The sequence below is a fragment of the Solanum tuberosum genome, unplaced genomic scaffold (genome assembly GCF_000226075.1).
Source record: "Solanum tuberosum cultivar DM 1-3 516 R44 unplaced genomic scaffold, SolTub_3.0 scf00241, whole genome shotgun sequence".
Classification (NCBI taxonomy): domain Eukaryota; kingdom Viridiplantae; phylum Streptophyta; class Magnoliopsida; order Solanales; family Solanaceae; genus Solanum; species Solanum tuberosum.
In genome coordinates, this window is record NW_006239165.1 from 782,862 (window position 1) to 807,815 (window position 24,954).

At 34.2% G+C, this 24,954-nt stretch overlaps 4 protein-coding genes across 7 annotated transcripts; 1 reads left to right on the forward strand and 3 right to left on the reverse strand.

Moving 5' to 3' along the window:
• Nucleotides 1–1,233: 1,233 nt before the first annotated feature.
• On the reverse strand, nucleotides 1,234–4,793 carry LOC102579344 (uridine kinase-like protein 5). The gene is made up of 14 exons (XM_015313283.1): nucleotides 4,727–4,793; nucleotides 4,096–4,187; nucleotides 3,833–3,902; nucleotides 3,604–3,719; nucleotides 3,367–3,463; nucleotides 3,185–3,264; nucleotides 2,730–2,924; nucleotides 2,494–2,577; nucleotides 2,346–2,406; nucleotides 2,203–2,263; nucleotides 1,974–2,067; nucleotides 1,655–1,727; nucleotides 1,490–1,572; nucleotides 1,234–1,416 (listed from the first exon to the last, which is right to left on the reverse strand). Exons 1-14 carry the CDS (start codon nucleotides 4,791–4,793, stop codon nucleotides 1,255–1,257), a joined length of 1,335 nt encoding a protein of 444 aa, XP_015168769.1. The 3' UTR covers nucleotides 1,234–1,254.
• A 1,544-nt stretch (nucleotides 4,794–6,337) lies between these two features.
• LOC102593832 (probable methyltransferase PMT9) lies at nucleotides 6,338–10,608 on the reverse strand. 3 transcript variants are annotated; one of them, XM_006357103.2, is made up of 8 exons: nucleotides 10,048–10,608; nucleotides 9,758–9,922; nucleotides 9,307–9,489; nucleotides 8,622–9,216; nucleotides 8,192–8,304; nucleotides 7,863–8,083; nucleotides 6,762–7,087; nucleotides 6,338–6,563 (listed from the first exon to the last, which is right to left on the reverse strand). In XM_006357103.2, the coding sequence occupies exons 1-7, from the start codon at nucleotides 10,288–10,290 to the stop codon at nucleotides 6,775–6,777; spliced, it is 1,833 nt and encodes a 610-aa protein (XP_006357165.1). In that variant the 5' UTR covers nucleotides 10,291–10,608; the 3' UTR covers nucleotides 6,338–6,563; nucleotides 6,762–6,774. The 3 variants fall into 3 exon arrangements, with proteins under 3 accessions (XP_006357165.1, XP_006357164.1, XP_015168775.1); XM_006357102.2 differs by lacking the exon at nucleotides 6,338–6,563 and having other exon boundaries at nucleotides 6,577–7,087; nucleotides 10,048–10,607; XM_015313289.1 differs by lacking the exon at nucleotides 6,338–6,563 and having other exon boundaries at nucleotides 6,577–7,087; nucleotides 10,040–10,125.
• A 3,016-nt stretch (nucleotides 10,609–13,624) lies between these two features.
• LOC102594365 (uncharacterized) lies at nucleotides 13,625–18,311 on the reverse strand. Of its 2 annotated transcripts, XR_368097.2 has the most exons (8): nucleotides 17,808–18,310; nucleotides 17,133–17,273; nucleotides 15,964–16,119; nucleotides 15,672–15,761; nucleotides 15,517–15,575; nucleotides 14,195–14,345; nucleotides 13,970–14,113; nucleotides 13,625–13,849 (listed from the first exon to the last, which is right to left on the reverse strand). XR_368097.2 is itself a non-coding variant. In XM_006357104.2 (7 exons), exons 1-7 carry the CDS (start codon nucleotides 18,135–18,137, stop codon nucleotides 14,039–14,041), a joined length of 1,002 nt encoding a protein of 333 aa, XP_006357166.1. In that variant the 5' UTR covers nucleotides 18,138–18,311; the 3' UTR covers nucleotides 13,625–14,038. The 2 variants fall into 2 exon arrangements, 1 of the variants encoding a protein (XP_006357166.1); XM_006357104.2 differs by having other exon boundaries at nucleotides 13,625–14,113; nucleotides 17,808–18,311.
• A 3,158-nt stretch (nucleotides 18,312–21,469) lies between these two features.
• On the forward strand, nucleotides 21,470–22,287 carry LOC102594803 (uncharacterized). Its single transcript, XM_015313290.1, has one exon. It carries the CDS (start codon nucleotides 21,618–21,620, stop codon nucleotides 21,999–22,001), a length of 384 nt encoding a protein of 127 aa, XP_015168776.1. The 5' UTR covers nucleotides 21,470–21,617; the 3' UTR covers nucleotides 22,002–22,287.
• Nucleotides 22,288–24,954: the final 2,667 nt, after the last annotated feature.

A 24,954-nucleotide genomic window follows, 5' to 3' on the forward strand; every position in this document is an offset into this window, starting at 1 on the left:
CTACTATTTTTTGGTCAGAAATACACACGGGACATTAGTGCCTCATAGTTCACATAATTTTAAAGTTTGAGAAGCGAAAAGTGTTATATAAATTGAGATGGATAGAGTAAAAAACTTGTTTTGAATGTTCAAATTATTTTTATGTTTAACCAAAATTGTATTAAATTCATTTACTAATGAAGATATACCCTTTTCTGTCTGCATTTTGCTTATTTATAAATATTTAAATATTATTACATTTTCTACAAAAATATATATCTTCTGATTTTGCTATGGAGATAAATGTATTAACAATTCTCATAAGCATAAGGTGCTTTTTGTCCGAAAGAAACTAAAGTGCGGAGTAAGATGGTCAAAAGATAAACAAAATTTACTTTTTTGAAAATCATATACGTATAAAATTACAGTATAATTCAGAAATTTTAATTAAAAAGTTTCAAATAATATTTGAAAAGATCCTTCCCAAATACTTTCACTCTGTTGTCCAACATAGTATTTGATAATTCTACGTATACAATTTTCAATTATTTGATGTATTGAATTATTCAAATTTTAAGATTCAATGCGATGTTTATACTACTAGCTAGCTATCACGTTACTTTTTGAAATTTAATTACATGAACTTATTTTTATAGCAAACATGATAGGTAACTTATAAACGATGATAGTTACTACTACATCAAAAGAAACTTAAATTTGAAAAATATTTAATTACTAGTATATATACTTATGCTTATATAATCAAACATATATAATGCTTGGACTACACGTAATACATTGTGAGAACATACATTATAGTGCAAATATTATTTTAGCTATATATATAGGAGTTATACAAATCAAATCCATCTAGATTATTCATGCATACTGAACTATCGATCACGATAAATGAAATGATACAAGTAAGTTATAAACATATACTAATACACATTTCCACATGAGGTGCAACAATAATATTACGAAAAATGTGAACAAAATTCAGTTACAACTCTACGCTCATGCTTCTCCTATCATTAAATCTCGCGATTCTTTTACTTGTCTTTCATCCCCTTGAAAGAGTAAGACCTCGCTCTTTCTAATTAGAACAAAAGGGGGAACAAAGCGCGAATTCTTTATGGCTAAGATAATGTTTTCAGGAAAATGTTACAAAAACAGTCTATGGTTTGATTATATGAGCACTAGATTTCTATCCCATATAAAAGAGGGACAGAGTATATATATGTCTATGTCCTCTCCAAGCTTACATGGTTGATGCTAGGAAGAAGTAACTCGACTACCAGTACCAAAATAACGATCTCCGAATTCTCCCATACCAGGAATCACATGTAAGTCCTTGTTAAGTGTTGTATCAATCTCTGATGTTACAATCTTCAATCGCGGATATTTGTTGCATACAGTATGTAGTCCCTCAGGGGCCTGCATCATGAGTCGTTTTGGTAAACTGTATTTGTTTCAAAATACTCAAGTTGTGTTTTTTATGATTACTTACTGATATAAGGTTTAAGAAAACAATGTTGGACTCTGGTACACCTTTACTAAGCAGCACAGAAATAGCTTTCACCGCGGAATTCCCTGGAAAGTAAGTCATTGGTTAATTAGTAGACAAAGTTATTTATTGATTGATTGATTGATAGAAAGAAAAGCATTTTCCAACCTGAAGCAAGTACTGGATCAAGCAGCAATACATGTCGACTTGCAATATCTGATGGTAGCTTCTCATAGATCAACTGTAATGTTGCTCGGATCAGTAAGGAACTACATTTTGTTCTTTATGTTCTGCTAGTACTAAATCCTCTGTTATCGGAGATTATAACAAGTTTGAACAAGGAGAAATTGTGTCTGTATGGATTGAAGACAACTCTTTACGCGGTTTCTACTTTATTGAGTGTCAGAATCATATCTGTCGAACTATTTTTGACAGAAGCATTTCTAACATTAAGCAAAGAGACTGGTAATTGGTATGTATGACTAACCTGCCTTCCACTTTTACCCTCCCCGTGGATTAGAATTTTTCCGATTTTGATTCCCTTGCAGCAAGCTCTCAATGCATTTTCCATGCTTTCTCCACTGCAATGCAAACCATGTCAACTTCCAATTTGTTTATCGAAAAGGCATTTGATTGGAGTGTAATATCGAACAGAAACTGTCTGATATGTTGTAAATGCTACTCATTCTATAATAGAGTAGGAAATAACTACGTACCTTCTAATGATCGAGACTCCACACAAACGTTTACAGAAAACGACTCCACTATAAACAGATCCTGCAAAAGAGGAAAAGATAATACTTTCACCAAGTTCCTGTTTATAGATTTTGAACACATCAGGTGAGAATTGGAAAGTTACCTGTAGGAGTGATTATCTGCTTCTCAGTAAAGGGAAGGTGACCAAGACCATGCTCCACAACCTCAAAAATGAGTAAAAATAAAAAACATGTTTCACAGCAATGCTCAGAAGATGATTCATTGAGTACATGCGATAAAAACAATCATACCAAGCGAATAAGGCGATCTGCATAGAAAACAAAGTCATGCTTGGTTGTTTTTGCATTTCGCACAAGTGTATGCATCCCACGTATCTAGAAAATGGACAAGTGTTATGGGACTGTTCCACCTTGGTCTTCAAGAATGTTGAAGCACAGATCAAGACACTTTAGCATATTCAAAAATGTACAGTACAGTACTTGAGAATTGGAGCGCGATCAAGAAAACAACCTTAATAGATACGTACCTGAAATGTAGACTGTATAACAAATACATTTGAGTATATTTTGCAAAGATCATGTTGTCCAAGCTTTGTACGAATGTGTTGAACTATCAAATCGATTGCAACATCATTATCTGCTCCTCGAGGAATTATTACATCAGCATATTTCTTAGTTGGTCGAATGAAGTCCTCAAAACCAGGTTTAACATGTTTGGAATACTGCATATCAGATAGCATAATAATCAACTTGAAGAATTCAAATTTTCAAATGAATCAAGTTATTAACCCAAAGTCTGGTGAATCATATAAAACTCCACAACTACCTGATATCAAATTAGCATCACAGGTAAGAGTAACAAAAGGTTATTCAAAAAATAAAATCAGTCTTAAGAACAAAAGAACTGCTAACTTGGTGACCTGCCACACAATTTAGGACCAACAGAAAATCCACAACTGTAAAGTGCAAAAGAACTGCTAACCTGATCTAGCACATTCAGAATGTTTCTGTTCCTCTCAACAGTATCTCGTCGTATCCTCCTGGCCAGACGTACATCAGAGTCTGCATTCATGAACACACTAACAGTTTACGGAGGGCAATATGGAAATGTTGGAAATATGTCCTAAAAGGCTTCAAATTAGAGAATTTCAGTTAGAGAAGAACCTGAATCAACAAAGATTTTCATATTCATGAGATCACGTATACGAGGATCATGCAGAATAAGAATTCCATCTAAAATGATGACATCTGAGGGATTGACCTGCATTCAAATAGAAAAAATGTAATAGAGAATCATCTGGATTTGAAGTATGAAGCTTCTAGATGAAAGTTGTGAAGTCACAATACGAACAACATGCAATTTCAACTTAAATCCTTGGCCAAGGAAGATGAATATATTACCACACGAGCTGGTTCCACGCTCCTATGGAGCTTGAAATCATAATTAGGAATGTTAATTCCTCGTCCATGTTTTAATTCTTCCATACACGAAAGCAGAAGCTCTGTATTAAAGGCATCTGAAAAGAATACATGATTAAACAAACCAACCTTAGACGGTGTTCAATAGAAAACCTATTCGAACCAACATTTACCATCTAGTTTGAAACTTCAAAATTAGTTAATTCCCTACCAGGATGATCAAAATTGTGTTCGTAAACTTTTTCTAACTGTTCTGCAGTTAATGGATGATAAAATGCTTCCTGAAAGTTAACATTAGGTTGATCAAATGTTAGACGATGATGAAAAAGTTATACTCCGTATATCACAAGAACGAACTCTCCACAATACCAACATTTACCATCAAAAGACATTTAAGTAGGAGGACATCAAGAGGCAATTCTCATATTACAAAGTGAAAGTGCATAGCAGATAGAAAAGTGAGCAAGATATTACTTGACTGATTAGTACAACTCGTTGATTCTGAAGCTGCGAAATAATCATATTGCAAACAGTTGTTTTGCCAGATGCAGTCCCTCCAGCAACACCTTCACAATTTCAATAGTTCCTTAATGATTATAAAGAATGCACATATAGATATGAAATACCAATTTGACATAAGATATTCTCAGGCATACAAGGACCAATATCAGTTATCTCTGATCAGTCAATCGATATCAATCAATTAACTACACATCAATCCCAAACTAGTTGAGCTCAGCTATACGAATCCACTCTATTCAAGATATTAACATTAGGTTATTTCACATTTAATTGCATATCAAGAGTAGGCTAATGCATTGTGTATTTGTGTTACGATTAGTCCAAGTGCGATTAATCCTTTCTGCAACACATTTTATTGAGGCGTCCTTGGCATAGTACATTATACAAATATGCACTCTTTAGTAGTTTTACAAATTTCGGTGTGCATAATTTCAAATAAGTTAGGCACTCATCTTTTCGATTACAAACATAGGTATACATGTGCAAAAATTAACAAACATTAATTCTGAACCAATATTTTAACAACGGATTCAATGATAAGAACCTTAAAGGTTGAATTCATCTCGCGAGGATGAAGCCTTACCAATAACAAAAGGTACCTTCAACACGATTTGTGCAGCGTCTGTAGAAGCAGCCATTTGAGAATCCATCGATCAACTTGGAAAAAATGAAGGTACGTGATTGATCCCTTAGGCTAAATCTTCAAAAAAAAATTGTATGATAGTTTTCGTAGATAAACAATGAGAATTACAGGATGGAAGTTTACCTCGTAATTATATATTCATTTGAGCTAGCTCCGTGGAGTGGCCATGGTAAAAATAAGAGTGACAACTCTGTTTGGGTGGGTGATTTTATTGTTAATTTGTTGTGAATTGTGGAAGAAGCAAACTGAATGAGCAAGAAAATCTCATGTTGTTTTGAATGACTATTTATTATGTATTGTTATTTTGAACATTTATTTATTATATATTGACTTTAATTAATGTCCACCTATATATCTATATATATAGATATAAAGAAATCTTACACTAGTAGATTACTTTTATATATTGTGAATATTACATGTTTTATTTTTTAAAATTATGAAGTCTTCATAGAGATTGGTACACGGTCTATAAACAATATCACTAAGAATTTCAAGATAGAAGTTTACTTCTTAACGGTTGATGAAATCCACATGAAAAATCAATCTCAAGAGGTCGATTTTTCAAGAAAGAAATAATTATTTTTAAATGAAATATATCTTCACAAGTTATTTTTTTAGCGCCTAAATAAAAAAAGAAGTAATTATGGTTATCAACCTCCTTGATTTTTCAAGAAAAAATGAAGAATTTTTTATAGACATTATGACGCGGTCTACACACAATATCATTAAGAATTTCAAGATGGAAGTTTAACTCTTAACGATTAAAGAAATTATTTTTTCATTTGAGTTCGCTCTGTGGAGTGTCGAATTATTATTTGCATACATGTACTATAACTATAACTTTGGACATCTATTTTATTATTGTCCTCAACTAATATCCACCTACATATAAAATCACAAGCATTGCTTAATTGAAGGTCAAATGCATTTAATCGAATATCACCAGGATTAAAATAGGAAAAATATAATAACACAAGGACTAAACATATTATTTTCCCTAAATAATTTTTACGTTATTGCATTACTTTTATATATTATTATAGCAAGTAACTTATTTTACTTTTTAAAATTATGCAAGGTTATATATTATATCTTTTGGCTAACATGATAATGTAAACTTTTTGTTTACTCTACCGTGTGCAAAAAGTTAAACTCATTATCTCAACTAAAAACTATCAAAACCAAAAGATATTGGGAAAAAGATCTGAACCAACCCGATCCATCTACGTCCCCAATTAAGTTTCATGAATGAACTGAAACTTGGGAGTTCAATTAAAGTGTTACTGTGAAGTACTATCTACTAATATTTTTGTAAATAGTTTACAATGCAATTAAAGGAACATAACTTCATATCCTTGCACTTTGACATATATCTAAGAAAAGTAGAAAGTAAATTGGCCATCCAAATCATTAGATACAACAAAAGATATACTTGGAACTAGAATAACCTTTTTTGGACTGCATAAATTATAACATAGCACAGATGCAATTGGAAATAATTTAATTGAGAAATAAAACAAGGAAAACCACCATATTAAAAAAATTAAAATGTAAAACCTACTTTTCACAAGTTAATATTTAATTTCTTAGTATATTTTATGGACCAAAGTTAAGGACAAAATATTGCTGTGAAGAACATAACTCTAACCCCACCTCCCAACTCCTTTGCATATGTATATATTCAATAGTACATTGATCTTTTGGGAACACTTTTTTTTGGTTCCAAAAGCCAACAATAGATCAGAGTTTCCCCACCAGAATCCAGCTTTCATTCCTGAAACACAGAATTTTCCGACCCGAAAATCAGTTAAAAACTATAGAAAGATAGTCCCAACATTGTCATTGATAAATTAGACATATACAACACATTGGCCATGACGATGCCTCAGCCAGTTCCTAGCAATGACTTGCTGCTACATTATGGGACCATGAATGAAATGAGGAGTCCATTCGCGAAGAGAAACATACATACCAAAACAAATGCACTAAATTGTTAACTTCTCGCGCCAAAATTTCTTTCTTGCTATTAGAATTCTTTCTTCGCTCAAGGAGAGAGCATCAGTCCGTGGTTCTACCTCTGATGACCATCCATCCCATTTTAGAGCAGGCATGAATTTTCTTACGGAGTTTATTATATGAGGCTTGTCCCTTATAATGATGAATCCTTCTGGCCTTAGCATACGGTCCATCTCAATAAGTAGATCCTCGATGCTGCAGCCTCGATCTTCTGTCTCTGAGAGGATCATCCACGCATGAAGGAGGTCATACGTGCGTGGGTATGTTGAAAATGATTCACACCTAATTATATATGATGGTTAGTATTCAGTAATTTGAAGGCGCAACATAGAAGGGGTATATATTGCAAGACTACAACATCATCATTCAAGCAACAAAAATGCTTCTATATGTTTCCCCCTGGCTCCTTTCATCCCATTGACGTGACCTACTTTCTACTTTGAATTCTTTCAAAAGACCGACCTCTTTCATAGATGTGTTTTACAGAACTATGAAAGCTGAGGAAGAAGGTTGAAATCTTGTTCATTTCCGTTTCCATCTGTTGCAGAACTCCTATCTGTACAACTATATAAATCTACCTATTATTTTATTGTTCACATTACAATTTAAAGTCATTAAAGTACACACTAAGAATTGTAGATGGGGAATGAGAGATATGAGTGATTAAGTCTATAAAGAAGTGCATGAAGTCTTTAACAAGCTATGGGATAAACTTGAAAGGAGCAAAGAGGGATTAGCATTATATCGTTCACTATTAATTCATCATTATTTACTTCTATTTTCTTTCATCCTCAACTTAAGTAATTTTATAAAGATCAAGCTCTGTAAACTTGTTAAGAAAAAAAGTCATACAAATCATTGGTAATCTTCCAATTATTAACAACTAAATATGTAATAAATGAGAATGGATTTTGGATTTCTAAGATTGGGAAAAGTAAGCAGTTAGCAGTAGGGTGACCATATACCACAAAAACAGAGCAGTTATTCTGCTTATCCATGGGAACGGGGAACGAGGATGCAAAGAGAACAATATCTGAAAGAGTGGAAAGTAACGCACCAGTCATGAACTGTTCCGATTAAGCCTCGATCATAAATTATTTTCAATCTTGATGACATATTAACAGGAGCAACATTCATCACCCAAATGTCCTTATCCTTTAGTGCAGCTGCAAACCCACCGAGGTTTGAGTTCATGTCCATCACATTCCTAACTGAGTTCTTAAGGATAACAGACTTCATCTGCTTCCAATAGTCGACTACTCTTTCATGCCATACGTTCTGGGAAATCAAATATAGAAAATAGTTAAAAGACAAATTGAACAAGAAACAGAAATCATTAAATAAAATCCAAAAGAGATACTGTCTTCACTGATTTGAAAAACTTACAGTGTCTTTATGGAATTCATCCAAAGTGACACCAATTTCCTCCAAGCGAGGTGGCGGAGCCATAAGCCTCCGTGGCCAAGGTTCTAGCCCGGTCCCTTTTTCCTTATGCACCTCTTCAATAACAAATAATATAAAACTTATCAGATTAAAGAGCAATATTAAGTATTTGTGATCTCCTTGCTAGAAGCAGTTGAATTAGAATGAAAGTCACCGAGGATGAAAGTTCTATGTGAACTGTCACTTCTTCCATTTTTATTTTGTTTATGAAGTGTGAGTTGCCACTTTAAACAATCACTTATAATCCACAGCCAAAAGTGGCTATTGACGCCACGGTATAAGCAGAAAAGTTTATCATTTATAAGAATGATACATATGTTCAGCCATTTAAGACGTGGATTGAAGAATATGGACATAGCAGTTGCATACTTACTCGCTGAGTAAGGAGTTATGCAAGCTTTCATTGGTACATTCCAAGATTCATCGGGCTCATCACCAGACATGCACAAGGGAGGTTGTGTCCCCCGACTTCTCTTCATATAACAACTGTTACTCAGAGGTTTGGCCCATATCACAGTTTGGTCTCTCCTTGAAACAACTCTCCAACACATTCTTCTCAATAGATCATACATAGCATTCCAAATTCTTCGATTCTCGGCATCATGCGCATAAGCTTCAGGTGAAGAGTACACAAAATAACCACCTGGTCTGAGCAATCTGTCAAGTTCTAACAGAAGAATGCCATCTCTTTGGAGCCAATCAATTCTACAGCGTGAACAATGTGCCAACTCAAATGACCTGCTAGGATAAGGTAGTCTTTTGGTGCCCAAGACTCCTAGTGTAGATGGGATTCCCCTTTCCAAAGCAAACTGTATCTGATTCTCATGTACATCATTAGGAGCAAGTGACATAGCTATAATATCATGGGAAAGAAGATAAGCCCCAAAGCTCGCAACACCACAGCCAACATCAAGAACATTTCTTATGTTTCCACCATTGCTGAGTTTCTCACCAGGCAATTTGAGCATCTACACAAGAACATAACCAGACCATCGAATTATAATGCAATTCCTATAAACAAATCAACCTGCATCATAAGTAGACTTAAGCTTAATTACCCCTGCAATTGCTGCAATGTATATGTCAGCTCCATAATGAAAATGTGTTCCTCCGCCAGGGAATTTTATCTTGTCTCCATCCACAATCATCCAGTTTTGATCCGACTTTTCCTGAGCAAGATGTGTATGGGGTATGTTTGCTTTCCACACTTGGTCTCTACTAGCTGGCCATCTAATTGGGATCTGGAAATCTAACAAGGACCTCCTTGGCATCAAAACTAGACAGAAACAATAACAATAGCAACATCTAAAAGTAACCTCAGTAATGCACAAGAGGACAAATAGTAAACAAATTGAGTAAAGGGAATCAATTCAATCTCATCAGTAACCGATACAAGTAGTGAACAAATTGAATAAAGACAATCAATTCAAGCTCATCAATAACCAAATTCCTTCATGGTTTAGTATACTCCCTTAACAAAAATCCAGAAAAAAAGCAATCAATGCTGACCTTGTAACCAGCTGGAGGTGGGATAAGACAATTGAAACGACGTTGAGGAGGAGGACAATGCCTCTCATAATGCTCCATAACAGTCAAATTGAGCCTCAATCTCAATTGATATATCAAATTTCTGTCAAGACAGGGTATCAACTCCGAGTAGCTCATATCACAAACCTAAATAAATAGTTCAAATGAAGAACAAAACAAGGAAAAGCAAATCAAAATCTTAACAAAACCACAGTCAAAATCCAAACTTTACAAACATCAGTAAGCCAAAAACTCAAGAATTACATGCATACAGGAATACTTTTAGGAACTTCAAGTTCTTGATCTTCCATATCCATATCCATGCGGCCATGGTAAGAAATCCCAGTAACTGGATCAGAACCATCATCAATAGCTAAAGGGTCACGCGCTATAGGAAGACCAGGACCCATAAACGAACAATTATAAAGACAAACCAAACCCAAGAACACAATCATCCCAAATAAAACATATTTCAGCAACTTGGGTCTATGAGATAACTCCTTCTTTTGCTTCATTTTTAACAAAAAAACAAAAAACACCCACTTCAAGATTTCAGCTTTACTCAACTGGGATTCTTGAAAAAACACTCAAATCCCAAGTAAGAGATGCAGATCCATTTCTGTCATAGCAAGCAAAGAATTAAGACTGTTCAGTATCCATAAAAGGAGTTGTCAAGATTCACTTTTTTCAATTTCAGAGTATGTTTAGGAGTCAGTAGAAGGAACATGTGGGAATTTTGGATGACTGGGAGTTCAGCTCAGTGTGGGTTGGCTACTGTTTGGTGCCGCTTTTAGGAAAAAAATAAAAAAGTCGATAAAGTAGCGGTGTAGATCAAATACAATGAGCTTCAAGAGTCGTTTGGTTTCTATTGGATATTGGAATTTGGACATGAAGAAAAATCATTTTGACTTTTGTCTACTTTTTCGGTACTTTTAATGTGTTTAAAAAGTGATTTGTATAATCACATTACTTAAAAAAAAAAAAAAAATACAAGTAAATTTTAATAAATATCAATTACTCCCTCTAGTTCATACTTTTTTTTGTCCGACAATACTTGTCCACTATTGATTTTGCACGCTTCTTAAAAGAGTGTAAATAGAAGGGTAATTTACCGAATCACCCTCTGAATAAAAATAAGTACAATGTCTTAAAAATGTAATAATGGAAAATGACTATAATTAATGATAAGGGTAAATTAGAATTAAGTGTAAGATTATTCATTAATTTCATAAATTGGACAAGTATTGTTGGACATCCCAAAATAGTATAGTGGACAACTATTATTGAACGGAGGGAGTACAAGTAAATGAATTGTTGGGATATGACACATTGTTCATGATAATATATTTAAGAAGAAAAATTAAAGGTTGTTTTCCATTATTACCATTATTTCGAAACTAAACTCCTACAAAATGTAAAATAGTTAAGAACATAAATAAAAGGATAAATGTATAATAAAAGTCACAATAATTATCTTAAACTTTGAATAATTCAAACATTTTAAAATGGAAATTAAATAATAATACAAGGATTAAAATCACTATTTTCCATTTACTTAATATGGACTGGAAGGAGTTTAACAACCGCTTAAGAGTAGGCATTCATGCCGTTTGAATCTGTTTGGTAATTTGATTTATATTTTTTTTTTTGAATTAAATAAATTACAATCAAATAAGTTTGATATTCAAATTAATCGATATGGATATTTTGAGCTTCTTCTTCTTACAAAAATAAATATCTGAATCAAATATTCATATTAAATTACCTTAATAATTCCTCATTCTTACCACAATCAACCAAGTAAAGTGGAAAAGCCAAACTTAGTAGTAAATTTTACTAACATTATATATGAGTTAATACCCCATGTATAGGGTATTAGACTTATTAATAGTATTGAGGATATGAGTAAAGGATTAATGTATAATAGGTACGATTACATATAAAGCATAAAATTTTCGAATATTCAAAAACCTAAAGTTCCAAATAACAAATATAGTATTCAATTCAAAATTCAAAAAATGTAACACTTGAATTCAAATCATAAATATATATAAAAAAATAAATTTTGATTTGAATTTCGAGTTTGCTCAAAGTATGTCCAACCCTACGGATGGATGTCTACATATATCAAACAAATTGATATTTCAAATTCATACACCAAATTAAATTTACGATAAAATGAGTCAAATAAAATTTATTTACATTCTATCTTTATATCAAATCAATAAATACAAATCATCTATTTTTTCATTTATATATCTTCAATTTAATTTATAATTAAAAATTAAATTATTTAATTTGATATAAACAAATAAGTTTTTATCATTTGTCATATTTTTCAAAAAAAGGAGAATAAAAAAAATGGGATCTTTCTACATAGTGTGTTCCTTTTCATTTTATGGAATTATTCTGCAACTTGAGGGTGGGGGGGCCACCAAAGGAGGGGTGGGGTAATCTTTAGGAAAATGCTTCTTTTAAGTGTCACGCGCTAAAGCGGAATTTTGGTCATTTCAACCAATCAGAAGTACACGTGTTTAACACGACAAATTTTATTACTGTTTAGATCTAACGATACTGACTCAGCTGCCTAATAATCCTTCTATTCCAACCTGTCTTTTTCTTTTTCTCAGTTTTTTTTTCTATTTTATGAAATTTGCTATAAATAGAAAAAGGGATGGAAGAATAACAAAAAGGAAATTTTGGCGGCATGGAATTTCCATTTGTATATTGCTATTTTTTTAAAGGTAAAAAATATCTTAAAATTATTTCAGAAGATACCTTTCATTAATTTATTTTGTTAAAAATAGAAAATTAATAGACCTCTGATTTATTTATTTTTAAATTGTTATTTTTGTTTGTTTCTCTTTTTATTTTTAAAGTAACATTTTAAAATAAAAATAAGGAAAATGATTAGACAGGACATGAATACATTTTTAATTTATTAAGGACATGACCTTATGAGAGATTTGGAAGTAGTCAAGTGGTGTAGCACTTTGCGAGGAAGGCAAGGCCGTAAGGGTTAGCTCCTCCTAATAGAGTTACACTGGGTTTATTGCTTTATAATCGTATGGTTTATTATTGTTTGATGTATGTTACTATTTGTTATTGTATTTGCCGGATATCTTGTTATTTGTTGTTATATTTTCTTGTAACGGTAATTCGCAAAACTTCTCTTTTGATCAAAGAGTGTATAAAAAACAACTTTTCTACTCCACAAAGTAAAGGTAAGATCTACATCTATGACTTATGGAATTACATTGGATTTTAAAAAATACCCAAATATGAGTAGTATATTTGATCACTCACAAAATTCAGAGATATATTTGATTTTTCTCAAAGATAAATTTGACATCTTTTAATTCAATGACTAATTTAAATTTGTTAGTTACATATATATTCATTAAATGGGTATCTACACACACATGAACCTTATTTGTAGATTTATAATAGATCTACTATTAATTTGGACACTTAATATTTGTGACCTTAGTGATTTCTCATCTATTAAATTGGGATATTATTCACCTTTGAAAGACGCTTGAAAGAAGAAAAATTTGTTATATTATTTCATTTGCAATAAATTTACAACACGTTAAACTCTTATCAATTTCATCTCCACTTGCAAGTGAAGTTTCGTTTTCTTCTCTAAGAAAATTGAAGGTACATATAGTTTCCATGCCTGTGTTTTGAATATTTATCGACAGAAGAATTAAAGTTAATAGAGATTCGTTTATACGGATTCAACTTTTTCACTGGCTTCTTTCTGCAAGATTTATATTTATATAATCAGAATTTTTGCCATGTTTTACATTTATAATGTCAAGCTTCTCAAAGTGTATCAAACTGGCCTCTCATCAATTACACCTCTTCAACTAGATAAAAGCAGTAACTAATGACAGTTTCACCTGGTGCATAACAAACCATGATGCAATTTACAATCGTTGATACCTGAATCATCAAAAGTTAGTTCGTCTACATGTCGACGGCACCAAAACTGACTGGCACCCTACACAGCCATTGAATATATGTGATTGTGTCAACGCTGAGTTCTATCTACACCAACCAACCATTAGCCTACAAAAATGTTAAGAGCCAGATGGCATCACCACCAGAGATCTCTTTCAACTAGAAGAAAGTGCACCATGTACAGTTTGGTTAAGTCTTTCTGCAGCGTGTGAACATTAAAGACCGTACCTGATTCATGATAGAACTATCAGGACCCAAAGTCTCATGAACGGCCTTGTCAATTGTCACCACTTAGTATTACACCTCGCAAAGTCTCTTAGCATTTTCAACTGTTTCAATGTAGAAGTACAATCTCCACAGTGTTGCTTTGTCCTACAATAACCCATTGGGAACTTAGAAACCGGGAACTTGGAGAAATTAAGAACACAATTGCAAAAAAATAAATATGTTTACCTCGTTTTCTAGATCAACATACACCTCACTGCAGGAATGTCTCTCCACTTGCTTACCACGGCAGAAAATCTGGACAACACGATCAAGATTCTTAGGTGGAAGGTCCCGTATTAGCTGCCGAAGGTGTTGTTTTTCAGGAAAGGTCATTAACCTGCCAACGGCAAATGAAAAACCCATAGCAAAATTTCAGGATAAATCCGACAAGCAACAAGCCAACATAAAATACCGAGATCTCATGTACTATACGGACACCAATTAATCAACTTCGCATAAATACCAAATTAATTAGGATCTGCCATATGGATACTCTTTAATCATTCTTCCCTATTTGAGGTCCTTCTAAAATAACAATGGAGGAATTAGACCCTGCCCTGCAGGATCAAACTACAGACCTCCAATTTACAAGTAGATGCTCCACCACTGAACTACAGCAGCCCAAAAAATCTACAAGATATTCTACTAGTCTTCTAAAATTTTTTTTGCATGAGTTAGGCTTCTAATTCTGTCATGCTTCTAATGGACAAAAAATTACTTGGCTTCAGGAGTGCAAGGAATTTACACCAAAGCCAGCCTCTAATTGGGCGTAATAAACCTGGGCAACATATTGTAATTGTAACAAGGCCAAACATTCAGATACATTAAGGCACTCACACAGTTGTAACACACACACACTCCTTTCTACACTTGTCAATCACTGAACACCAACAGAACCCTTCTTCCCAAACTTTTTTTCTATGAAGAAGAATTTCATTAAAAGGCATCAAGAAGATGCTGACAAAATTACAGGGATTAAAAGGAGTGGCTCTGTTACTCTATTTCCTTCAGATCTATAACAGAATATTTATCAGAGAATGTAAAACAGAAATAGAAAAGAACAATGTGGATCCCACTACTAAATTTAGACAAAGTATAAAATTGTCATACTTTTCGGACATTTTAGACTCTTTCTCAATCTAAAGGCTGTGTTGTAGGAGTTGAATATTGTCAGAGATAATTTGATCTATGAAGTATGAAATGGATAAAAAATGTATTGTATCAAGCATTATATCACACAAATTATAATCTTGTTTTGAATCTTCTAAGAAATTTAGGTTTCAGAGGATTTAGAAGCAAAGCCAATCCAACTTGTTAAAATTCAGCTTCCTAAGGTTCTTATACGCCAAATAAACAAAACAGAAACGAAAACAACAATAAAACGAAACAAATTTTGAAATGAGAACTTAAAATCTTCATGTATCAAATATTCCAAGTATAAAAGAACTAACAAATCATACTAAAATGGGAACAGCAAATAATTCAACTTCCAATGTGTTGTGAAATACCTGCAATTCGACATAACAATATCAAGAAGTTCTTCAAGCTTCTCCTCCATGTACCCAAGCTGGCATAATGTCCAACCACAGATTAGATATAGCTAACAAATTTACTAAAACCAGTAAAACTCCTGATGGAGAGACTTAATCTCCAGCCAAATTACCGTCGATACAAGTTCATCACAATGCTTCTCTATCAGACTCTCAACCTTTGCGCTATCATTTTGTAGCAAAAATTGCAAATCGTTGTGGACCTGGAAAACAGGAACTAAGGGTGATGAATCATTTCTTTGCAACTACATCAGTTCAACATTCTAAGCAACAAAACCATAGCGAAAATGTTAGTTCAGCTTAATAATCGAAGCTTTATTCTTAACCAGTAAAACTCGACAAAGAGAGAAAGCAAGCCTAGAAAGGTGCACCAGAGAGAGAGAGAGAGAGAGAGATGGATCTTACATCCCCGTCTTCAGGAGTTGCTTCAGCAATGGAGCCCAATTCATTTTGATCCTTCTTTGCAAGGGATTCTTTTACCTGTTCACCGTCATGTTTTTTAACATCATTCGTCGTATCTCCTCTAGATGGCGAGATATTCAAGTCTTCTCTTTTTGATTCCTACATATAAGGAGTCAAAGAAAGTGTAAAATACATTTCTGTAAATAACGCCAAAATGTGAGGTGAGAGTCTGAGGCAGTGAATTGTTTCACCAATAGATAGCTGGATGAAGGAAGACCCTCAGGTCTGTTCGGAGGGCAAAATACTATGAAAGCATGTCAAAGCATTCTGAAAAAGGAACAGTACCTACAACAAATGACACAGTACTAGAAGTACAAGAAACAACAAATAATAACAAAAATCGAAGGACAAGAATTGGCTAGTCAAAAGCCTGTCTAAATCATTTAATAAGGGGCCTGGGTTGATTGCTTCTTCCACTTCACAGTTCACAAGAGTAACCTAGCTCGTGAAGCCATGTTTAGAGTGTGCTTGAACCGGCGGCCTACAGAGCATCCACTTAATGGGTGGTGTTTGGTCCGCACCAACCGTATTAACACGTATAGTTAAGCTTCAAGTCACACTCTCCTGGATAAATTGGTTAAGGCATTGGAAAGAAGTTTATGCTCCCTAATTACAAACATTTACGGCTCAAAAAAGAATTATCATTTCAGCTTTTCTTTTTTACCAAATTCACAGAAAAGAAAAACAAATCTCAACAATTTTTTATAATCAAGAAATCCCCAAAAGCCACCTAGGTGCACGATCCAAAACTTGGTGGACAACAGGCTCGCCCTTTTACCCTTCTTCACTTAAATATCAGGCTTTTAGAGATAAGATTTCGAACTCATGACATGCATCTAACTCACATTAGGCGTTGCCCTCTTACCACTGAACTGAAGTTTGGAGAGCATATCTCAACAAAATATATGGCCGAAAGATTATTAAAAGACTCCTAATACAGGGACGTTTATGGGTCACTTTTTTAAAACAACTACTACATTCTGTACAAGTAACCTGTAATGTTAAGCCTCAGATTTCTTTTGAAAATTGAACAGACGTTACCAAAAGATAGCATGTCCTAAATGAAACATGAACACACTTGCTAATTCTTAAAAAAACAGGAAACCACTTACTGAAAGAGGGGATGCTTTGAGCTTCTTCTGAGGGCGGTTCCCTTGATCAGAGTCAGATACAGCACCAGGTACAGCTAATAAACTCTCTTTATACCTTAGGCATGACCGCAACTGACATATGGAAAATACAGGATCCAGAATCTACATTTAAATTTCCAGTGTGAAAATTATATTAATATAATCCATCCAACTAATTGTTGAGAAAGTCAGCAGGCATTCTATAATATTCTTTGCTTCGAAATGATCACACAACTCACATACTGGCACATCTAACATTTATCTTTTGCTATTGTTACATCTTTAGGAGCAAAGAGGAGAACCATTGAATGGAAAGAAATGACCACTTCCACAACTAAATTGGCACAGGGTGAGACCCCATTTCTTACCACAAAGACATGCTCAGAATAAATGATTCATATATCATAAAACTATTCATTCTCTGTGTTTTATATTACTTGTCCCCTGTTGAGTTGACCTGACACACACTACTACTACTTTATGTTGTTATTCAATACTGAGGGTAGAAAGAAAAAAATAAAATAAAATTCTCTCGATCTCAAAAATTGAAACAACGAAGAGAGTATAAAACTAACACTCATTCTAGAAATAGGCAAGTATAGGGAGAATTTTGAGTCATGTGCAATGTAGGTGAAGGGAAAAGTGGGTAGTGTATACCTCGTCAACTTCCTGTGAAAGGGCAACAATACTTTGCCGAAGCAACAACTTCAATCTTTCCTTTCCGAAGTTTGAAACATGAGATCCAAAACAATCCGAAAATAAGGAAGCAGAACCACCGGTATATCTAAACTCTTTGGTGATATAGTTATTCATACTACTATTCTTTTCTTCCACAGCACCATTTACTTTCCCAGTTTTCTCAAATATCTGATCTGAAATTGGAAGAAAATCTTCATCCTGAGAAATTAACTCAGCCATCTCAGATGCAAAAAGCCCAAAGTAATCTGGTCCCTGTCTGTTGCATTCAGTCGAAGCAACCCGACCCATTTAAGATAATAGCTCCAATGCCAACTTCTACACTGAATGTATTACTGCAAAGCAATAACAAAACCAGGTTGACTGATAAGTTGCCAGAGTAACACGGAGGGAGCTCTTCACTATCAACAAAATAGGGTACCTAACACAAATATAAACAAGAGATGGAATTGGGTCCAATATATTGAACGACAAAAGGATGATAACAACTATATTTCCACAAGTGCCCTTGCAGGGTAAAGCGTAGAGACTTTAAGACCTTAGTTGAAAATACCTTTCCTCATTCATGGGGATCTAATACTGCCCAACCCAATTTTTGAATTAAATAGGGTTGGGCTCAATTTTTTTAGCCCAGCCTCATTTGGCTCATTGGCCTCGTAGGCCCAACCCGCAAGCCTCAAAGGCCAGCCCGCGGGCTGTGAGTTTTAAAAATATTTATTATATATATTTTAAGTACTGTTTTACTTGTTAAGATTTTGTCAATAAATATTTTTAAAATATCAATATAAAATCAAGACTATATTTTTTACATATCTTTTACATTTTAGGGACATTAGCCCACTAAATTTTCTTATTAGCCCAAGTTCATTACTCCATTATAACTATAAATTTTTGACCTCTTTTACTTTTGTTTTTATGCCTAATTTTTCACTACTCCTTTGTTGTCTTGTTTATGAAAATAATGATCATGTAATGTCTTTTTGCTCGGATGAGTCTTATGAATGTTATACTTCTATGTGGTAGGAATAACCATACTGCACTTAAGTGTTTCTACAGGTGGGACTACTCGTATCAATCTACAGATGAACTACCACAAGAACCGACTTAACATCACATTCATACCAAAACGTTGACAAAATAAGTTTTTGTTGGGTATTCGAAGCAAGCTAGGAGTAATCGTTCCTCTACTCTCTAGCTTGTGGGGAAGTGTTGAAGATGAAGGAAACTAATGACTGGAACATGTCAAAGGAACATGTCCAACGAATCTAACTGACGTGTTTACAGCACTGCTGTAGAGTTAGAGTCACACTAGGATTAGACTACTTATATCAATTAGGATTATATTACGACTAGAATTAGATTATGATTAGGATTATAGTACAACTAGGATTAAATTATTTATAAATGTCTTATTATTATTATAGTAGTAATATGTATTGTAGTAGGACTTTAAGTATAGTTAACTTAGGACTCTACAATTCTCTCCCTATATAAGGAGTATGTACTCAACAATTTTAATCATCAATACAATCCTTGTTTTCTCTAATCCTAGACGTGAGATTTCTACAAGAGTATGTGTATCATACAGAATGATTATATTAAAGATTAATTAATAACTATTATTGTTGAATAATCGATTTCTATAACTTATGTGTATTTAAAAATTTGTAATTGCAAATATTTCTTTATACAAGGAACTATATGTGCAATTTTTCAATATGGAGCATTATGATATTTTGATATCTTCCTTATAAATTATGGTTTGTTCATTTGATAAGATTGTATAAAAATTGAGAAAAAATTGATAGCGTTCACAAATTGTGGATTTCTCATGTTTATGAAGAAAAAAAATACAACTTAAGAATCCAAATTACATATCCAAAACCAATGTTTTATTTGGACATGCAATTTGATTTTTTAAGTTGTATTGTTTGCTCATAAACATTAAAAATCTCAAGTTGTGTTTTTATTAAAATTGTGTCAATTCTTCATACAATCTTTACTAAAAAAAGTTTGTAACAAAAGTATAATACACTATCACAAAGTTATTCTTAAAAATACAATGTTCATTGATCAACATTAGTTCAATAAAAAAAAAAAAAGAGATAATGCATAAGTACCCCTCAAACTATACCCCGAAATCCCAACGACACCAACTTAATTAGGGTCTTATGATCTCCTAAACTATTTAAAATGGAACAAAACATACCATACAATGCTAACATGACATGAAAAGTGTGGGCACTGATTGAAGGCTACAAAAATAATTTTAAAAATAATCAACATGTACAAGTGTCATTTTTAACTGGACATTACTTAATTAATTAAGTCTAATTAGTTAGAGTTCTTCTTCTTCTAAACCATTCTAGTGTCTTCGCCCGCGTCTTCTCCGACATACAAGTGTCGTTTTCAAATCTCTCTCCGACGTATTCTCCGGTGTACAAGTGTCATTTTCAAATCTCTCTCTTGCATCTTCTCAGAATTTTCTCGGATCTCTTCTCCACGTCACGCGTTATTGGGAGTAACAACTCTAGCATTTCAACACATATTCTTACGAGACATTTCTCTTAAGCACATGAGGAAGAGAGAATGTTGTATGACTAAACTTCAATTCCTAGTGTTGTACTCAGGGAATAATAAATGGTGGCTATAACTGCACCTATTGGTAGATTCGACAACGGCCTGTGGTGGGTTCCGTGGTGGACGTGGAGGTCATGGTGGGTATTGAAACATGTTTGTTCGTTTTGTTTACTTAAAAGCCCTTTTTGTTGTTATGAGAAGTGTTTTTGCTAAATTATAAACTTGATTTTATGTTATTATGATTTAAATTTGAGTTTTTGTGAATCAATTTTGTGTTTGAACAAATGGATAATGTGCATTTGTGTTTATGAATGAAATATTACATTTTTTTTTATTGTAACGTGCGTGTAGTACAAACATAAGATACCCATATGGTTATATATGTCATGTCAGCATTTAGGGTGGCATTTATTTCATTTTAAAATTGTTTAGGGGGAAATAGAACCCTAGTCTAGTTTAGGTGTATCGTTATAATTTCTGGTATAGTTTGAGAGGGCACTTGTGCATTATTCCCAAAATAAAACTAAACTTGTTGGTCAATTTTATATTTGAAAAATGTAAAATCACGATATGAAAATTTTAAATCGCATGTTCATTCAGTTTACTTAATGTAGCGTAGGAAGAAAAACTTCGTTTGAGCGTTACCTATTGCCTCATCTCCCATACGACTATGACATTATTAAGGCCAAAAGCCATAGTTAGTTGTTGTTTCTGATTGTTTCTTCTTGACCGACAAGATCCAGCCAGATGATGTCCGCTGGCAGTGAGAGGACCCTGGGCATTAAGTAAAAAATAATCATTTGATTTTCTTTCTTGCTCTTCCTTAACCGTGGGAAAAGAGTCTATCTATTTGCCTAACTTGAATAGATTTCCTCCCGCGCAAACCATAAAGATACCACAACAATTCATCTTTGATTTTAAATCACGCGTTAAAATCGTATATCCAAACAACTATTAAAAAATAATTTCTCTTCTATTTCAAATGGATGTTATACTTCTACTTATAGAAAAAATAAAATTATTTTCCTAATTCATTTATTAAAAAGAAAAATATATTTCAACACCAATCTCTACCAAACACACCCTAAAGTTTCTAATTTCCAGTTAAGTGGATCTTGCTTTTGCTCGAGTGGCCGGCGGGATCACCAAAACCCTGCAAAAGCCCTAGCGGGTAAGAATTGTTAGCCTCTAATGGCTTCTATTCTTCGGAAATCTCTGCAAAACAAATTTCTATCAGCGGCAAGAATTACCACAATCCTCAGCTCTAAACCTATTCCTACATCACCTTTGTTCCATCATCCTTCTTCCAGTGGGCTTGGTCAAATCCCATTTTTTCTTCAAGGAGGAACGTCGGATTCAAAACCGAATGTTGGGTTTTACCCAAGCTTTTCTTTTGGGCATTTCCTAAATCCAGTTTCTCCAAATGGATTTATTTCACCTGTGGAAGATAGCGTTGTTGATGATGATTCGCGTAAGATTTGGGCTGATAGTGTGAAGAAGAAGAGGAAGAAGAAGATGAACAAACACAAGTTGAAGAAGTTAAGGAAGCGCCTAAGGAGGAAGACGAAGACATAGTGTATCTGACACTGTGTCATCGGTGAGGAATTTGTTATTGAGGCTGCATTTTGTCGTGTTTAGCTGTTGTGAATCTCTATCTGGCACAGCGTCCATTATTTCAGTTTGAAATGCCGGAAAGATGTAATTTTTTTTTGGTTTATGACAATTTTGGTAGAAGAAATTGCTGAAACAAGTTCTAGGAATAATTGTGTTTACTTTCCTGTTAAATGATAGTATGCTTGGGATGCTCATTAGCTTGTATTTGATGAAATTCTTAGTAGTCTAACGTCGATAATCCATCATCTTTTTTTGATGAAGCATAGATAATCCAACAGGCGGTCTCATAGGAAGATGATGTGTGAAAAGAGTCAAGTTTTCAGGGGCTCATAATTTTTCTTTTGCACCTTTGCTGCTACAACATCTCAAGCTTTGAATTTTCTAGTTAGGCAATCAAATTAGTGTGTATTTATTTTGATAAGAAGTAAATTCTATTGTTGTAATAGATATAACCCATCAATAAGGGTATGTTGGGCTGACAAAAGATCAAAAGCAACACTTAGATCAGTGATTACTCTTGAAATGAGCTGAGGAAATCTAACCAATAGTCTACCTCCTGTACAACTAACAATTTACACCATAAGCAAGGATGAGGAAGTATTTTGTTGGAGCATCTTGATGTAGCAATTAGTCTTAAGGCTAATTCTATGTGTATGGGTTCTTGTTAGGTCCTCGGTGCGATGAGCATGTTAAGAGGGGTAACTTCTAGCTCTTGGTACCTCTATAAACTAATCAAGTGATTGACCAAATAGCTCAATGAAGATGAGACTGGATGGCTCTCTTACAATATTATGACTAAAATATTTGGTAAATGTTCGACCATTTCTATTTGCCTTGGTGATGGATAATCTGACCCGACATACTCAAGGGGAGGTGCCATGGTGCATGCTATTTGTAGATGACATAGTATTGATTGGCAAAACAAGTGATAGAGTAAATGATAAACTAGAGATTGGAGGCACAACCTCTAGTGTAAGGGTTCAGGTTGAGCAAGATTAAGATAGAGTACTTGGAGTGCATGTTTTGTGACCAAACTCACATGACAAATGTGGAAGTGATGATTGATAGATAAGTCATCTCCAAGAGAGGAAGTTTCAAGTATCCTGGGTCAATAATCCAAGAAAATGAGGATATTGACAATGATGTTATACATCGTATTGGAACGAGTGAATGAAATGGAGGCTCGCATCTGGTGTTTTGTGTGATAAGAATGTGCCTCCAAGTCTTAAGGTTAGTTTTATAAAGTGGTTGTCACACTAACTATGTTGTATGGGGAGGAGTTTTAGTCGGTCAAGAATTCGCACGTCCAGAAGATGAAAGTAGCGAAAATGAGGATGTTGAGATGGATGTGTATGCATGCTAAGAGATATGATTTAAAACAAAGATATTTGGGATAAGGTAGGAGTGGTCTCCGTGGTGGACAAGATCAGGGAGGCGAGATGAGATGGTTCGGGCATATGTAGAGGTGTGTAGTTGCCCCAATGAGGAGGTGTGAGATGTTGACTATGGTGGGCATAGAGAGAGGTAGATGTAGGGTGAAGAAGTATTTGGGAGAGGTGAGTAGGCAAAAAAAGAAGATAATTTCCCCTCTCTGCTTCAACCTCCATTTATTTTCTTCTTCTCTGTCCAAAATAAAAACCAGACTAATTAAGGAGGTTTAGCAAAATCTCAGCACCATGGCATTAAGCTTCAATGCTGCAGCCAGGGTGGACAATTTTGAGTCACGGCTTCTTTGTCTAGTTTATTAATATCACAATGGTAAAAAGCACTGCTGCAGAGCTGTCGATCCTATATAAGTTATATGACCTACTATTTCCACATTTTCTTCTGCTATCGACACAGTTCTCACTTTCTCTCAATTCTAACACTCTCCCATCACCCAAAACTCAAATTTCAACTTAACACTTGCCCAAGGATAACTTGCTCCAACACACCACAAATTCACGAAGATATCAAAAGTTCCTCTAAGAAATGAGGATTTTTTTTATATATATTATTTCTACTATTTTTTTCTCAAACAAAAAGAAAAGAGGGTTTTTTGAAGAAATAGGAAGGGAAATAAAGCACAAAGGGTATTCAACAGTTACTCTTGATGAATCAGTTCAAATCTAATCTTCTCCATTCATGTTTGACACTGTTTGATTGAGTTGCCCAGATTTACATAGTTATTGCCTCTAGATTGTGTGTGTTGCATGTTGGTTGGTGAAAAAGTGAAGTGCAAGGATGGTTTTGTCTACTTGTTTACTAGTTGTTGTAGTTGAGATATCATTATTGCTAAAATTGAATTGAGGTGACTAGAAAAAGGTCGAAGTCATCAGCACTGGGCATGGCTCGCAAAATCCAAGTAACCAAGGTTGATAAATGTAGGCATGTCCCTAACGAGGTTGCCTCATGGTTAGGAAGTCAGTGTGAGGAAGTTCATTGCTAAGCTAGGTCTTGATGTGTGAGGAAGTTCATTGCTAAGCTAGGTCTTGATTGTAAAGAATCAGACGGTCTACAGGCAAGGAGAATTCTGAAAATCATACTATAGAAAAGATAGGTTAACTTTCAAGATACCCAAACACGATCATGACATCCCTTCTGAGGGTTTTTATGCAAATATGGGAATACCCTGGCTTTAATGCCACTCAAGTTTGAGGTGAGATTGTCCATTTTGCTCTTAAGGTGCTTAATAGCTTCTTTGGTCTTAAAGCCGTGGAAGACTGAAACACGAGTATGCATGAGGAACCAATGAGATGACAGCTTAGCTTTTCCCATACAGTGTCAAGGGATTAATGACAAAAGCAGTCAAATGAGTCAGTTCAAGGCCATAATCTGCACAAAATTGAGCAGCCTGGTTTCACTTCATCAACACCAGGATCATGTCCAATCGTAACTTCAGCGAATCCAGAAGGATCACCGGAGGAGGGGGAGG

What these genes read in the sequence shown, in the direction of transcription:
- LOC102594365 (XM_006357104.2), bottom strand. Translation starts at nt 18,137, where the DNA reads ATGGGTCGGGTTGCTTCGACTGAATGCAACAGACAGGGACCAGATTAC. An exon ending in CAACTCCTGAAGACGGGGAT is followed by an intron (nt 15,762 to 15,963) that starts GTAAGATCCATC and finishes CCTGTTTTCCAG; the next exon opens with GTCCACAACGATTTGCAATT. An exon ending in ATGTTGATCTAGAAAACGAG is followed by an intron (nt 14,114 to 14,194) that starts GTAAACATATTT and finishes GGGTTATTGTAG; the next exon opens with GACAAAGCAACACTGTGGAG.
- LOC102594803 (XM_015313290.1), top strand. Translation starts at nt 21,618, where the DNA reads ATGGCTTCTATTCTTCGGAAATCTCTGCAAAACAAATTTCTATCAGCG.
- LOC102579344 (XM_015313283.1), bottom strand. Translation starts at nt 4,793, where the DNA reads ATGGATTCTCAAATGGCTGCTTCTACAGACGCTGCACAAATCGTGTTG. An exon ending in GCAGATAATCACTCCTACAG is followed by an intron (nt 2,264 to 2,345) that starts GTAACTTTCCAA and finishes CCTCTTTTGCAG; the next exon opens with GATCTGTTTATAGTGGAGTC. An exon ending in GGAGTCTCGATCATTAGAAG is followed by an intron (nt 2,068 to 2,202) that starts GTACGTAGTTAT and finishes TTTGCATTGCAG; the next exon opens with TGGAGAAAGCATGGAAAATG.
- LOC102593832 (XM_006357103.2), bottom strand. Translation starts at nt 10,290, where the DNA reads ATGAAGCAAAAGAAGGAGTTATCTCATAGACCCAAGTTGCTGAAATAT. An exon ending in AAGTTCCTAAAAGTATTCCT is followed by an intron (nt 9,923 to 10,047) that starts GTATGCATGTAA and finishes CTATTTATTTAG; the next exon opens with GTTTGTGATATGAGCTACTC. An exon ending in CACCTCCAGCTGGTTACAAG is followed by an intron (nt 9,490 to 9,757) that starts GTCAGCATTGAT and finishes TTAGATTTCCAG; the next exon opens with ATCCCAATTAGATGGCCAGC.